The 17,396-nt window shown below is 36.1% G+C and overlaps 2 protein-coding genes across 2 annotated transcripts in view; both read left to right on the top strand.

Annotated features, from left to right (window-relative positions):
- The window catches only part of SLC34A1 (solute carrier family 34 member 1), a 121,321-nt gene extending 118,719 nt beyond the window's left edge, over positions 1-2,602 (top strand). The window contains 2 exon segments of the mRNA XM_053719272.1: positions 401-525; positions 2,036-2,602. Of these exon segments, the coding sequence (XP_053575247.1) occupies positions 401-525; positions 2,036-2,602 (692 nt within the window).
- Positions 2,603-12,081: 9,479 nt separating this feature from the next.
- Positions 12,082-17,396, top strand: part of LOC128664440 (amiloride-sensitive sodium channel subunit gamma-like) — a 124,893-nt gene continuing 119,578 nt past the window's right edge. The window contains exons 1-2 of the mRNA XM_053719271.1: positions 12,082-12,575; positions 15,611-15,747. Of these exons, the coding sequence (XP_053575246.1) occupies positions 12,082-12,575; positions 15,611-15,747 (631 nt within the window). The remainder of the gene's footprint in view (positions 12,576-15,610; positions 15,748-17,396) is intronic.

Below are 17,396 nucleotides of genomic sequence, written 5' to 3'. Positions count from 1 at the left end.
TATCTTTATTTGAAAAAGAAGGCATCAAAGCTTTTTTTTCAGTACTCTGGACAGCAGTTTTTTATTGGTGGATGAATTTATCCACCAATCAGCAAGAACAACCCAGGTTGTTCACTAAAAATGGGCTGGCATCTAAACTTACATTCTTGCATTTCAAATAAAGATACCTAGAGAATAAGAGAAATTGTGATAATATGAGTAAATTAGAAAGTTGCTTAAAATTTCATGCTCTATATGAATAACGAAAGAAAAAATTTGGGTTTAGTGTCCCTTTAAGTGAAGGTCTGTAATAATATTGCAATTAATAGACTGAAATATAGTTGTAAACTGTCTCGAAAAGCCTTTTGTAAGATGGTTACACTTATTTTTATTGGTGACTATTTTACATTTTTTTTTCTAGGCATTGGTGTTATTAGTATTGAGCGTGCATACCCACTTACCTTAGGCTCCAATATTGGCACAACTACCACAGCAATCCTGGCAGCACTAGCAAGTCCTGGAGACAAACTAGCAAGTGCCTTCCAGGTAAGTTCTTGCTACACTGGTGTAGATTAAAAGCAAATTGACACTTTTATAGCTAAACGTCACCTCAAGGCCTGTGCTGTACTTTTACAAATTACATCTATTTTTTTATTTTATTTATCAAAATACATTATAAATGACATACATTATAAATGAACAAAAGAGATGAAGGTGGCACTCTTAAACAAGCAAACCTTTTGTTTAGCGAGCAACGTTTAGGGACTCCTGCCCCTTTCTCAAGCTCATACATTATAAATGAATTACATAGGACATATAGTGAAATGAAACCAACCAAAAAAATACAAGAATGGCAATACACCTCAGTAAATCCAGAAAAGTTAGAGAAGAGAAATTAAAAAATAACATTACAAAACTATTTAAAAATAAAAATCTAGTTGTGATCGATAATCCTGTAGTGTGGCAAAAATAAATTATTTAAAGGAACATGTTACCCTATGCTAACTGACTTCCAAGTGATGCAGTACATCAATTAAAAGTGGACTAGAAAAATATCCCATTAATATCTTAATATAAAAAATAACTTATTTTAGCCCAAAATGTCTTCAACTCACCAGAGTAAGTTCTCTGTGAACAGTTTTCTTTCAGCTATTATCATAAGAATAGTGGGAAAAAAACAGTCAATCAATATTATCAGTACTGAGGCCCCACTTTGTTTTACTGTGATCATTTGGGATTTCACAATAATCTTGCAAGATTTTATAGCAAACTCTGTTAAAATGAGAAGATAAATAAATTGACAGTGGCTGCATATTCTAGATGCACTCTCCCTTGCAAGTCATGAGACTAACATTCTGATTAGATGGTTAAAATCCTTTGCAATGGGATATGGCTACTAAGGATTTTTTGAGGTAAAATATCTTCCTTTTTTAAATAGAGATATTCAAATTATGTTTCCTAAAAACCTTTTAACAGGTATGCTCCATTACTTTCAAGTTATTCAGCATTTGGGTAATGTGGGTAATGTGTCGCTTTAACAACTCAATTCATTCTGTTGTGTATATTGTAGAATGCATTTCATAAAACATACCCAAACACATACACTCAAATAATTGTGATCTATACCAACAGGTTAATGGTGTGTCTTATGTACATAATTCATTTAGATTTGGAGCCCTTTATTAAAATGCTAGATGCATTTATCAAGAGAATAATTGTGTTTATTGACATTGTTCTAGAGTCTATTGAAGTATTTACAGTTGCTCACAAATGGAAACTTTTTAGTCAAAATACACAAATACACAAATAGTCTAAGACCTGTTGTTATTAGTTGCGCCTCACAAGGGAATCCAGACAACTAACAATTAATAATAAAGGCTATTCATTTCTATCAGACTTGCAACCAGTAGTGTTCAACATTATTAAAAGCTATTGCTATTAATTGCAAACTGGTACATGCTTCCATAATTCTGTCTCAATGGTTATATGTAATGGAATTGTTACATACCTTGTTTTTCAAAAGGTGTGCAATTATGATATTGTTTGTGTATTACAGATTGCTCTATGCCACTTCTTCTTTAACATCTCAGGAATCTTGTTGTGGTATCCACTTCCATTCACACGACTACCCATCCGCATGGCAAAGACCCTGGGAAAACGTACAGCCAAATATCGCTGGTTTGCTGTACTCTATCTCATTATTTGTTTCTTACTCCTTCCCTCCCTTATATTTGGCATCTCTATGGCTGGCTGGCAGGTTCTTGTGGGTGTTGGTGCTCCCTTTCTTGGTCTCTTCTTCTTCATTGGTGCTGTAAATTTACTGCAAATTCATAGCCCACATCATTTGCCAAAAAGTCTGCAGTCATGGGATTTCCTCCCTGCCTGGATGCACTCCCTTAAACCCATGGACAGGATAATAACAAGTGCCACTCTGTGCTGTACTGACCACTGCACCTGTTCTGAGAAACATGATGATACTGACTCTATATTTGGACCTGAAAGATCTCCAAATCTTAAAGGCAAGACAAGCTATGATAATCCAGCAATATCTTACATTGACGATGTTCCTCTCTCTAGATCACCTGTTGTACATGGCCATCCCCAGGGCTCTACAAATCTATAGTTACTCTGAAATGAAGGAACTAAATGACTCTGCTAGCTCAAGGAGCATCGATAGGTGGTTCTAGACCTTACAGTGTGCTAACATGGTAGAGGATGGCCCTTGTGGGGGAGTAGCATACTTTTCTACTACTTTTTCCTGCTGTTCTTATTCAAAACCTCTGTTCCCTCATTTTTTCTCTCCTTGTCCTGACAAAAGTGCAGGTCATATCATAAATTGTCATAAAGTGGAATACATTGCAAATGTATAACTGATAACCATTATAAGAATTGGGTGCTACAATATTGATTGGTGTTGCTTAGAAACAACCTAGAACCACCACTGGGAGCATTCCAGATTTTTTTTTCTCTTACTCAAAGACTCTCAGAGGAAGAATTGTGTTGTTTTCCTACTCCGCTGTTCTCTGTGATTTAAAAGAATTTGAGTCTGAAGGCTTCATCTGTAAATGTTAGCGTTTGTGCAATATATGTTAAGGTTTTGTATATGTTTGTGTTTGATGCTATGGGGCCTATTTATCAAGCTTCGTATAGAGCTTGAAGGCCCGTGTTTCTGGCGAGCCTTCAGGCTCACCAGAAACACAAGTTATGAAGCAGTGGTCTAAAGACCGCTGCTCCATAACCTGTTCGCCTGCTCTGAGGCGGCGGACAGAAATCAACCTGATCAAATACGATCGGGTTGATTGACACCCCCTGCTAGCAGCCATCTGCAGGGGGCAGCATTGCACCAGCAGTTCACAAGAACTGCTGGTGCAATGATAAATGCCTACAGCGTATGCTGTCGGCATTTATCGATGTGCGGCGGATGTGATATGCTACATTGTATCATGTCCATCCGCACTATCATAAATAGACCCCTATATCTGTGATATATATCAATGTAATGAATCTTTTCCAGTAGTGTGTCAGAATAACTAGCTAGTAAATTAGCTGTGTCCTTCTTTGACATTTTGATCAATAATGTTACTTGTTTAGAGCTTAATGGTGCTGTGAACAAGGGAGTAGAGTTGATGTCTGTGGCATGACCAGCTCTCGGTCAGAAGGATTAGGGTTTATGGACTGGAGACTTTCTACTCTCTTGGCAAAACAACAGACTCACTTGGATTAACCTTCCTAAGAATTGTACTAATTAAAAGTGCTGTGGTATATAACATATACAAAGGTGTATGACAGAGATGTCTTTGTCCCTTAACACTCAGGGATTATGTGCAATACAAAACAGGATTAATCTACTTATGGTGCTTGCTTATAAGATTTTTGCATTGACTATTTCTGTTCATCAGGTTTTCTTCAGGAAACATTCACTTTATGAAAAAGTACTGCATATAATGTAAAGCAATGGTGCTGTCTTAAGATTCTGTATTTGAAACTGACAATATGAGTGCCATATTGAGACAGTTGATATCTGCACTCACTTGGCTTGTGCTTGGCCTGGTGATCATTAAAATGATAAAGACTATTAATAAAGACACAGATTCTCTTTCTTTAAGTTTCATTATTTTTCTCTTGTTGATTATACATTATGACAAATGGAAATGGTGTTAAAATAAAATTTATTTTTACAATATACTTTGGTTCAATCCCTCCATTGTGATTTGTCAGACTTTGCAAACATTTTCATGGGAAAAGGCATATATTAGACATTCTATAGAAAAAATCACCTGTTATTATCTACCCAAACCTCCAGTGAGGAGCGGCTGTCACACTGCGATTATGCAATGCTACAATACAAGTCACTCCAAAGCATGATTTTATCTATGTGTTTGACCCCTTCGGGTTATAGACATTGTTAGCTAGGATCAGTTATGCAAAAATGGCATGCCCTAATGAATCAAAAAAATTCATTTTAGTATTAGAGCATGAGCACGAGCACCCACAGAAGTCTTTTCAGGTGAGTCAAAAAAGAAAATATCCTAATCATAACAAAATGTATTTTGCTAGAATGCCAGTAATAGGAATAAGACTAGCCTAACAATTAAAGGGACAGTAAACACATTGTAATTACAAGACATTTCTGTTATGTTGCTATTGAGTAACATTTCAGCCAAGTCTTAATGTTTTTATAACAAATTAACATCTTTTTTACTACTATCATTTTTCAATAGCTAAACATTTTATTTGGAGGAGCCAATCTGGGCTTTAGTCCATAGACAACAAGGCTAGCCACTGTCATAAACTTTGTATAAAGTACATTGCTTTGCAGTTGTCATTTGATAAGGCCAATTAGAGACAAATATATATTAGTTAGCCTTGAAAATTCAGCATGTGCATTTCAAGTTCTGAGAATTAAAAATTGATCCATTTTCAGAGCTAAATTACATGAAAAGGGGACAAAAAATAATAATGGCTATATATTTAATGCTGTTTCAATTATGCATAATTAAACAGTTATATAAAATAAAACATCTCAAGGTGTTTACTATCCCCTTAAATAACACTTTTAAGTAACACTTTTAAACAAGATAAGGGAAAGAATAAATTCTGGACCTATTAGACATGTTTAGATTTTTGCAGAGAAAGAGGCAATCTTTCATCATTCATCTTTTTTTACTATAACCTGTTTTAATGGGTCAGTAAATTGCCAGTTTTGAATCAGCCTCATGACAACCAGAAGGTAAACAGAATAATCAATGTTAGAAGCTCTTTTACATCCCAAACACAGGGTATGGCTGCACACATATTGCATATGAAGACATATACTTTCTCATGCTGTTTTTACTTGTATACACTTATGGTTCTAAGAGAATTAGAGCATTTATATTATTAACATCAAGCACACTATTGCACAAGCACCAGAAAGCTCTATGATTTCTGACACACAAACTCACAAGCCCTAGAACAAAGCTTCATACAGTTAGTTTCGTGGTCTGCTTCTTACTCTGCTGTTTTCTTGATCAGACTTAAGGCATCAGGATAAATAAAACCATCAAGAAGGTCTGTTGCTTACTAGAGCAGGTGATAGGCATCAGGGTGACTACAACTGTCATGGTGTTCTGCATACTTCAGTAGGCTACATTGGGTGTAGCTCAATATGCTCCCAAATAGCCCAAGGTGTCAGATGCGGACACAAATTATGTAGTGAAACCACTTACTCTGAGAAAGGGTTAAACAGGAATAAGCCCGAAACTGAATAATGAAAGGAAGATTTTATGTTTCGTGCCCCTTTAATTGAGCATCATTTCATCTATATTTTCTACTGATATGTTGTTGAGCATTTTAGTCATTAAAGGGACACTAAAGTCAAAATTAAAGTTTCATGATTCCTTGCCATGCAGTTTTAAGAGATTTTCCAATTTTTAAATGCACACTTTCTGAAGCACCAGCTCCTAGTGAGCATGTGCAAGAGTTCACAGTGTATACATATCTGAGTCTGTGATTGACTGATGGCTACCACATGTGATTGACTGATGGGTAGTGATTACAATCTCAGACACACACGTTATCCACTAAGCACAAAGTTCTATAATCTTAGATGCACACACTGTAAAACATTAAGCAAAAAGATCCATAATCTTATACTGACAAGTGCGACACATTTAAGTTCTTAAAGGGATGGGAAAACCAAAAGTGTATCTATCTATCTTTTAAAACAATAACAATTCTATGGTAGACTGTACCTTTAAATGAATTTGCTCTGTAAGGTGTGGAAGGCATTTTCTATACCGTATTTTCACAGTGAAGGTTGTTCTTTGTGCTGAGAAGTGATGCAATAGATGCTGCCTCTATATTATAAATTTATAATGGAAGATTTTCACAAATTGTGGACATGGCAAGGGGCAGCTACAAAAATCTCTTTGATATGCAAAAAGAAAGTTTTTTTCTGACAGGTTTTATAGAATTCAGATGGTTTTAAATGGTAAAATTTTGATTAATGAAAATGGAAATTAATGAAAATAATAACTTCAGTAAAAATACTTATACAAATCACCTGGTAACCCAAATGAAAAGGTTAAATAATTATTGCACAATAACAGGGAATAATAATATGTGACTAATTAAATAATACAATTGTGTAAATAAAGCAATAGACAGAGTCAAGACAAACACATAAAATGGTCTGTAAACAACGATTGAGAAAGACAGTAAACTGTCCCAATATAGTTTCACAATGAGAACAATGAGAATGCAATATCACTTTGCATATAGATTGTTGCTTTTCAAAACCTAAAGAAGGCAAAATGTAATCTATAACAATTCAGGTTTCACAGAATGTCATTAAGTGCCACATGCCTAAAAGAAATATATATATATATACAGTGTATATATATATATATATATATATATATATATATATATATATATAATATATAGATGCAGGGACATGGTACGCTGCAACAGTTCAATCACCTGGTGCTCTGCAGGAAATATGTATACACGATCACTGGATGTTACCCAAGGCTGGCAGCTGGGATATCCAAAAAAGCAGGCAGACACAGGATTTCCTCAATCGCCTTTATTCAGCAAGGAAAGGCTAATTTCCAAACGTTTTGGCTCTCGCAGGAGCCTTTCTCAATGGAAGGCTATTTGATCAACGTCTGACCTTGGTCTCTCCACTCCTATTATTTCTATCTCTCTCTCCTCCAAAACTTTTCATGTGCTGTTCCTGTCCTCTGGAATACTCTACCTCGTGCTATCAGACTCAGGTCAAGTTGAGCGGGAACGCATGGGAACAGAGTTCATGCACTACTTTTGCAGGTGGAACTAAGTTCCCCCTAGAAAGAGAACAGAAACACTTCAGTAAACAATGCTGCTGTTGGTAAGAGGAGCTGCAGCATAGTCTGGTTAGAGGTATAGTGAGATCCTATAGTAATGGGCAGTAACACTTCCTACAATAGACTAAATGCAAGCCTGGCAGTGGTCCTACTGTGTGATCAACCCTCGCTATGGGGAACACTTGGTGCTTACATTTCTGTTTGGCTTGATCTGGGGTTATTTAGCTCCCCTCAGCAGAAATACGACTTTTGCATCTTAAGTGGGTGAGACTCTGTGTTAGAGGAGGAGTCTCAGGCCCAAATGCAACAATTCAAGCCTTCATTTTATTTAATTTGCTTTCATTAACTAAAGTATATAGATTATATACATATAAATACAGTGTGTGTGTTTGTGTGTGTATAAAACAATATTAATTGTGAGGGGGTGGATATCTCGTGAGTTCCCACACTTTTTTTGTAGGACTTGACCCCTGATCAGACTGTCTCCAACCTTGTACATGGTAGAAATGAAAATTTTCAGCACTGTCTTTCTATGAATTTGTTTCTCCTTAATTGAAAAAAAGAAAAATGTTCTTCTATTTTTGTTTTTTTCTTTTATGCTTGCTACTTCCAGGAAGTATTAATTTTAGAAAGAAGGGGGTGTGTCTGAAAATAGAGCTTCAAGTTTGTGAAAGGAGTAAGCAAAGGAGATAGTACAGAAAAAAATAATATAGTGTAGTATTTCAAAAACAAATGGCATGCTCTCTTTAGTATACCTCACAGTTATTGGGGTTATACTTTGCAAGTAGGGAATGTGTATCCCTGTCTGTAGTAAGGATGAGATGACTGTGTATTTAATTTCCTGTTTAGATCCCTTTAGAAATCTACTTAAATATTCTGTCATTGTAGGGTTTTGTCTTTGTACAAAAATTTCTAGATTAAGGAAATTGCATTTAAAAAGACACTATCCCTTGAATATACTCTTTATTCCATAAGCAAACACTCTGGACGCCATCACCACAGACCACTAGGGAACTTTTAAACTCTAAGTAAATTTTATTACCAATACTTTAATGTGCATTTATAACATTTAGTCCACTGGACCACCAGGGAATTTTAGACAATACAACAATCACGCATATTTTATATAGTTATTTTTTTTATATTTACTTATTATATAAGTATAATTTTTTTGGAGATAAATGCATATATAGTCTAATAACTAAACCTCATATTCTTTATGAGTTTGAGGTTACAGGTATTTTGGACTTATATCCAAAAATATACTAATATATTTTATTTCATTTATTTGTTGTGGAATAAAGAATATATTCATGGTTAGGGGCTGATGATCAAAAGTGCTACAAGGGGGCGAGATATTCCAAGGCGTCCACAGCAATGTCAAGCGATCTTGTTGAAATATTCCAATCTCCTGACATAGATGCTAACAGGCGGCATCGCATAGAGGTGTTTACTATACATGCCATTGTTCGGCGATGCTGACGATAGATAACAACACTATTGGTGATGTATAATAAATGATCCCTTAGAATATAGCTGCTGTGCCTAACCACTAATCATAATTACCCCTTAACTGAAGTATCCCACGATCACAAACTAACACTACACTTATAAATATCTACACCACCACATACCCACCACAATTACCCATCTACTCTATTAACCCCTTAACTACCATATACCCACCGCAAGTATTTATCCTCATAACCCCTTAACTGCCAAATACCCACCAAAAGTACCCATCTAACCTATTAACACCTAAACCACCACATGCCCACCTAAGTACCCATCTAATCTTTTAACCCCTATACCGCCACATATCCACCCCAAGTACCATTTAATCTATTAACCCTTATACTGCCTCATACCCACTCCAAGTACCCATATAATCTATTAACCCCTATACCACCACTAGCTCCCTGCAAGTACACATCTAATCTATTAACCTCTATACCACCACTGGCCCACTGCAAGTATCCATCTAATCTATAAATCCCTATACTGCCACTAGCCCACTGCAAGTAACCACTTAATCTATTAACCCATAAACTGCCACATACCCACCGCAAGTACCCAACTAATCTATTAACTCCTAGCCCACCGCAAGTACCCTACACTATTAACCCCTAAACCACCACTAGCCCAATGCAAGTACCCTACACTATTAACTCCTACACCACTACTAACCCACCGTAAGTACCCTACACTATTAACCCCTAAACCACCATAACCCCCAACACAAACTAACCCTACTCTACCTAACACCTAAGCCCCCCTCTTAACTAAACCCCCTAAGTTACTGAAAAAAAGGTCTAAGTTACAGAAAATAAAAAAGACAGTTTCAAAAATAAAAAAAACAATATTATACCTAACACCAACCTACATGGCCCATAAAAATAAAACCCAAAACAAAAAAAAAACCTAAAACCTTACACTAAGGGGTAGATTTATCAAGCAGTGGATGCTGCAATCTACCGCCGAAGTTTCAGGTTCACCTGAAACTATAGTTAAGAAGCAGCGGTCGTAAGACCGCTGCTCTTTAACTCACCCGCCACCCCTGAGGTGGTGGACTGCACTCATCCTGATCAGATATGATTGTGATGATTGACACCCCCTGCTAGCAGCCGATGAGCCGCAAATGTGGAGGGGACAGAATTGCACAAGCATTTCACCAGAAATGCTTGTGCAATGATAAATTTCCGACATGCTGTCGGCATTTATCAATGTCAGGCAGACATGATCCGCTACAGCGGATCATGTTCTTCTGACATTTTATAAATCTACCCCTAAATCTAAATTACAATAGTCCTTAAAAGGGCTTTTGTAGAGCATTTTCCTAAAGTGAATGCAGCTGTTTTGCATTTAAAAAAATTACACCACCCCCTCTACAATACAAGTAACCCCCCCCCAGCCTGCAAAATAATAAAGACTAACTTAAAAACCTATACTAAAAATCAAAATATAAAATCAAAAATCTTATTCTTTAAAATAAATAATCTTATTCTTTAAAATAAATAATCTTATTCTTTAAAATAAATAATCTTATTCTTTAAAATAAATAATCTTATTCTTTAAAATAAATAATCTTATTCTTTAAAATAAAAAAACAGTGGTGTGATTTATTTAAATGTAATTGACTTCTATGGGAGAGACATCACCGCTCCCGACACTGCGCGGCCACGACTCTTTTCTTTGAATATATTGACAGACAGTCAATGTTTTGAATACCGGGGCCTTAGGGGTCAATTTATTATAGTGCGAGCGGACTATACGTATCATGTCCGCTGCACATCGATAAATGCTGGCAGCATACGCTGTTGGCATTTATCATTGCACCAGCAGTTCTTGTGAACTGCTGGTGCAATACCGCCTCCTGCAGATTCGCGGCCAATCGTCGGCTAGCAGGGGGTGTCAATCAACCCGATCGTATTCGATCGGGTTGATTTCTGTCCACCGCCTCAGAGCAGGCGGACAGGTTATGGAGCAGCGATCTTTAGACTGCTGCTTCATAACTTCTGTCTCTGTACAGAGCTTGATAAATTTACGTTCAATTAACTTAATCTAGATAGGGATACACATTCCCTACTTGCAAAGTATAACCCCAATAATTGTAAGGTATACTAAGAAGAGCGTGCCATTTGTGTAAATATAATAGTGTTTGAAATTGAAATGCTACAGTATATTATATTATTTTTTCATTACTCTCTCCTCTGCTTACTCCTTTCATGAACTTGGAGCACTATTTTCAAACACACTTGAATACTTGCTGGTGGCAACAAGCAATCAAGAAAAAAAGCAGACTAAAGGGCCGATTTATCATCGGTCTGTATGACATGATCTGCTCAGCGGATCATGTCTGACAGACATTGATGAATGCCGACAGCATATGTTGTCGTCATTTATCATTGGACAAGCAGTTCTTGTGAACGACTTGTGCAATACCGCCCCCTGCAGATTCACGGCCAATCAGACGCTAGCAGCGGGTGTCAATCAGCCCGATCATATGAGATTGGGCGGATTGTTGTCCGCAGCCTCAGAGCAGGCAGTCCAGTTAAGGAGCAGCGGTTTAAAGACTGCTGCTTCATAACTGCCGTTTCCGGTGAGCCAGAAGGCTCGCACGGAAATAGGGGAATCAGGGGCCATTTGGTCCTTGATAAATTGGCCCTAAGTCCTTTCAAAAATAGAACATTTTTGCTTTTTTCAATTAAAGAGAAACATATTCATAGAAAGACGGTGCTGAAAATATTCATTTCTACCAAGCAAGTACTCTATATATACATATAAGCACACACATATATAAAATAAACATGTGGATATGTTTTTTTCTGTTTAACACATAAAAGTCTTAAGTCTTATTTATTGGACGTGGAACATATGAATCTTATTCTCTTCTCACCCTTTTTTTCATATAATTGGCTATTTTTGATTCTGTATTATAGTAAGGGACATGCAATGGTTATGGTTAAAATATTTAAATAAACTACCTAAATAATGAACCTGAGAAACCTTGTCAGGGGAATGTGAAAGCTCATTTAAAGATCCCATGCTCGCATTTTAATTACATGTTTTCTAATTAACAACACATTTGTTTCTCAAGGGATATTGTTGTCATAACAGAAATTAGGAGACTTAGCTGTATGTTAAGTGTATAAAAGCCTCATGTTTGTGTAACTGGACTTGACTGATTTGAAAGGGTTGAATTCAGTTAACGTCCTATTTACCTACAGGTATAGATAGTGTTTTTTTATATCCTGTCCCTTTCATGTTCACTCCCATGAGCTCTCAGCAGAAAACCTTGCGTGCCATTTGCAGCCGTACTTTACGCCATACCTCAGCTCATGGTGTGGCCAACATTATACACTCAAATAGTCGATGGAGAAGCTGTTGCTGGACTATATTTGTTTTACTGGTGTTGTGCTGTTTGCTTTGGCAATGTAGTCAACTTACTGCAACCTATCTACAATACCCCACCCAAGAAAAGGTAACCCTTGTAAACAGCGCTAAACTCCCCTTCCCAGCCATCACCTTCTGCAACCTCAACCGTGCACGCATGTCTAAGCTTAACACTGAAAAGTATCACCCTCTGACAGAAAACCTGTCCTTGTTATCAAATGAAGAAAAGGATATTGGTGTTATTAACCATTCAAGGGAAAGACGCTTTGGTTTTGCCCTGTCTCAGCTTACTACAGAGGAGCAGGTGGAACTTGGTCACCAGCTGCAGGATATGCTTATTTCCTGTGTCTTTCATGATGAAGTCTGCAATGAAAGGTGAGTGGGACATAGCACTCCCCTTTAATGTGTCCCAAATGGTCCATTTGACCTGATGGAATGTAGTTAATTGTTTCCTTTATTTTGTCATTTGATACATCTGTTTTTGCCTGTAGAAACAACCACCTCTTATAAAAATATGAAATTATTTTTAGAAAAGCTACATAAACAGTAGACAGCAGCATTAATTAATCTCCCAGTGGGGAGTAGGAAGACATTTGTAGCTGAAATAGCTGGTTCTGCTCATTGAACCCCCCACCCCCGCCCCCCACACTATAACTAGAATTTCAATACTTAACTATAAAGTTGTGTGTTTAGACATAGATATTTTTAACAGGTCTGCTTTACCTGCACTCACCCCTTTTTTATGGGCATGCCCTTGAGAAAAAACAGTGAGTATTTGAATGAGCAAAATCATATATTTCAAATACAAAATTTAACATGAATGAACAATTTTACCATACATTTAATTCTATGCAATATGTATAAATAGATATTTGGTACCCATAAGGGGAAACACGGTTTAAAGTACAATGTCCTTTTAAATGTGTAAATGTCTTATAAACAGCAAAAGGGAATGGGTATGGTATTTGTTTTCCCAGGGATTATTTATAAGTTTTGCTTTTGCAGGCAAGTAAAGCTATACTTTCTGCCAGTGCATTAGGCTTATCAAGGGTAGGACATTTGCTATCATGCCTCTGAAAATAAACAATTAAACATGTCAAAATGTTTTTGGATAAAAAAAAGTTAAAGGAACATGACATTTTTTTCCTTCAGGATTCAAATAGAAATACAATTTGAAACAGCTTTCCGTTTTAATTCTATTATCAAATCTTTGTTACCTTGATATCCTTTGCTGAAGGAGCAGCAATGCACGACTGAGAGCTAGCTGAACACATCTAGTCATCAATCACGAGACAAATGTGTGCAGGTACCAATCACAAACTAGCTACCACTAGTGTCTGATATTTCCTTTTTTTCAACAATGGATACCAAGAGAACAAAGTACATTTGAAAATAAAAGTGAATTTAAAAGTGACTTAAATAACATGCTCTATCTGTGTTAGAAAGGACTTTTTAGCCTTTTTGTTTTAACTTTTATCAGTGTTACGTGCATGTGGCATGTGCAGAATGTATGCGCTCGGGTGCTGATTGGCCGGTTTGGCAGGTATGCTCTTTGTACAGTCCATTGTCCTGCAGCCCATGCATAATAGTATACTGTCTCAGCATACTACTAATATTTCATTTCCCTTTAAACGGAGGCTTTTTTAACTTGATATTGACATATATGTGCTTAACCATTGCATGTTGGCAGGATATGGGCCTCTCATGTAATATGTAATATAGGTGTCTCCCCTGCATAGCAAGAGAAACAGCTCTCAAACTAAAATTTGCATTTCTAAAATACTTTGAGGGACCTTGTTGTACTGACAAGACTTCTTAGATAATCTCACCAGATCAGCGATCCTTACATCATCAGGACATAAATGTTAGCTTTATATGTGGTGAGTAAATACATGCGCTTCTCTTTATGTTATATGTAAATCAATTATTACACTTGTATGAATACTGTTAGTTACTGCTGAATATTATGTACAGTGGTACAGGTGCTTATTATTCACTAGTTTCACTACTGATGTAAGCATTTAAAATATAACATGAACACAGAGCTTAAAGAAAACCCAATTTTTTTCTTTTATGATTCAGATAGAGAATACAATTTTAAACAATTTTCCAATTTACTTCTGTTATCTGATTTGCTTCATTCTCTTGATATTCTTTGTTGAAAAAGCAGTAGTACACTACTGGGAACTATTTACTGCACTGGATGAGCCAATAACATGAGGCATTTTTGTGCAGTATTTTATCACATCTACTATGGCCAGTTAGGGGCATATATGTGGCTAGGGATGGGCAAATGTGTTTATATTCAAATTTGAATGTTAGAATGAATGTTATTGTAGAAATTCAATTTACATTATAGAATGTTGATAAGAACGAATATTCGTAAAAATTAGATTTTCGAATGTTATTTACAGTTTTCGAATGTCACATTCGAATTCGAATGTCACTTTCGAATTTAAATATTACATTTATAAAACACAATTGTAGACTAGAAACACTATTTCGAATTCGAATGTCACATTCAAATCGAATATCAAATTCGAATCGAATATCACATTCGAATTTGAATATTCCATTTATAAAACACAGTATTAGACTAGAAATACTATTTCGAATTTGAATGTGACATTCGAATTCGAATGTCAGATTCAAATTCGAATATTACATTTAAAACACAGTATTAGACTAGAAATACTATTTCGAATTTGAATGTGACATTCGAATTCGAATGTCAGATTCAAATTCGAATATTACATTTAAAACACAGTATTAGACTAGAAATACTATTTCAAATTCAAATGTGACATTCGAATGTAGCATGCAAATTCAAATATTACATTTATTAAACACAGTTGTAGACTAGAAATACTATTTCGAATTTAAATGTCACATTCGAATTCGAATATTACATTTCGAAATTTAATGAATACATAGCTATTATTCTAACAAATGCATTATCTATTATTCTAACAAATAGAATGTTAGAATGTTATATAAACATTCGAAATTCGATTTGAATGAACAAATGTATAAAAATTTGTTTTAAATTTCTAATTTTTAGAATCCATCCCTATATGTGGCAAGATTGTGAAGTCTATAGCAGGGGCAATTTTCAGTTTTAAATGACACGAAAAGGGGCAAGATCATGATCTTTATAACTTTACACTAGCCCTGACCTAATTCTAATCCTAACCCTAACCTTCAGCCCATGCTAAATCTATTTAATAACTGCAATTTCTGTGACAGTATTTTATATATTGTGCTGTTTTGTTACTTTAATTCTGTTTTGACTTTAAAGAGTCAGGATTTAGAAGCTCATATCCCATTACTCTGGAAAGAAGTCACTACAACAGAACGTTTAAGATGAAACAAAAGCCTGATTGTAACTTAAATTATCTCTTGTTTTTCAGCTTCTTTACGCCTTTCTTAAACCCCAAGCTTGGGACCTGCTATACATTCAATGGACCAAGACAAGTAGATCAACGGAGCCAGCTCCAAGTCAATCAATCAGAAATTCTTAATGCTACCAAGGCAGGATTTAGTTATGGTGATTTGCAATTCAATATCACAAATTCATGACAACTGTTCACATGTTGTGTTTTCCTTTAAATTCTTTATATATCTACAAACACTGTATGCATCTCTCCAACCTATTTGCTAATTGCATCTTTATATTTTGGGCCGATATATCAATGTCTGGCTGACATGATCCGCTGTAGCGGATATTGTCCGTCCACTAAACATGTTTCCAAGATGGCAAATACTGATGATAATTTAAATCAGTAATCTGATACACTGATTATATGTAGTGATATCTACATAATGTGCATCACAAGTTGTGAAGATCAGTCAGTAACAATGGTCATTATAATAGTAAAAACACATTTATAAAAGTTAAGCAATAAATTCAGAGGTTTTCAAAATCCTTGGAAATACATTTACGGCATAGTTGCATAGAGGTTGTATTGTAGCCTAGTGTCAAGTTTCTGCCATTTTTAAGGGGTCCTACGTCACCTAATAAGTAATGAAAATGGTATTTAACATATTCATAGTGAACATTTATACCACAATAATGCTTAAAAAAGATGTCTATCTACAAAGGAATTTAGGCGACTGTGTCTTATTCTATCCATAACATTGCAGAACATTGCATGAGCAAAGTGAGGAAATAATTGTATCTGCAAACCTAACTAGCCATAATTACATACAGGGCTAGATTTATCAACGCTGAGGCGTACAGGGGCAAGTATACGCGCCCCTGTACGCCTCAGCTCGCCTGTGGCGGGGCGAAATTACCCGCAGTTAATTAACATTGCACACAAGTGCAATTTTGCGCTTGCGTGCAATCCCGCCCCCTGCCCGCGCACAGCCAGTCACGCGCGGGCAGGAGCTGTCAATCTCCTCGGTCGGACTCGACCGAGGAGATTTAATTTCGCTACAATAGAGGTGGCGAAGATGTTAGGGAAGCAGCGGTCTGGTGACCGCTCCTTGATAAATCGTGGCGAGCAAGTTCTTGTGAGAACTTGCTGCCGCAGGGGCTTGATAAATCTAGCCCACAGTATCTACATTGTGCATTTTAATTGCTCTATTTTTGCAAATTGATATGTTATATCTCACTTTGTTTCAAGCATTTCAACTACTATTGCTCTTAATTACTTGAAATGTGTGAAATAATTTCTTTTAACTAAAAATAGTGTAAATTTTAAGTAAACTGGTGCAGAAAAAAAGCAATACCGTGTTATTATTATTATTATCAGTTATTTGTAGAGCGCCAACAGATGCTGTAGCACTGAATAGCCAGTGTATTCAAAGAAAGTAACATTGTTTTGTAAGAAAATAACAAAAGTGATGTACAGGTGATATATTTAATAACTAACTAATAGTTGATACAGTTAAGCTTTCAGGACACTGTGGTCCCTTTGTCCGCCATTCTTATGTACAAATGAAGTTCAGTCATATTTATGTACAGTATACAGGAGTAAGGTTTATGCATTTAACATTTATATATGTAAGGGATGAACATCTGTTGGCTTTGGATTAACATTTTTTTAAGGCTTGAGGGTTGCTTGTATGTAGGAAGGGTACAAAAGCCGACTATCACGCTCCACAAAAATGGCACATTTCTTGCAACCAAAAGTGATACAAAACCTGCCCTCACATCCTAACAAGAGAGTCAATCCCACTACCCAGCAAAAA

Source organism: Bombina bombina, chromosome 6 (genome assembly GCF_027579735.1).
Source record: "Bombina bombina isolate aBomBom1 chromosome 6, aBomBom1.pri, whole genome shotgun sequence".
NCBI classification, from domain to species: Eukaryota; Metazoa; Chordata; class Amphibia; order Anura; family Bombinatoridae; genus Bombina; species Bombina bombina.
This window is presented reverse-complemented; position numbering and strand designations above follow the sequence as displayed.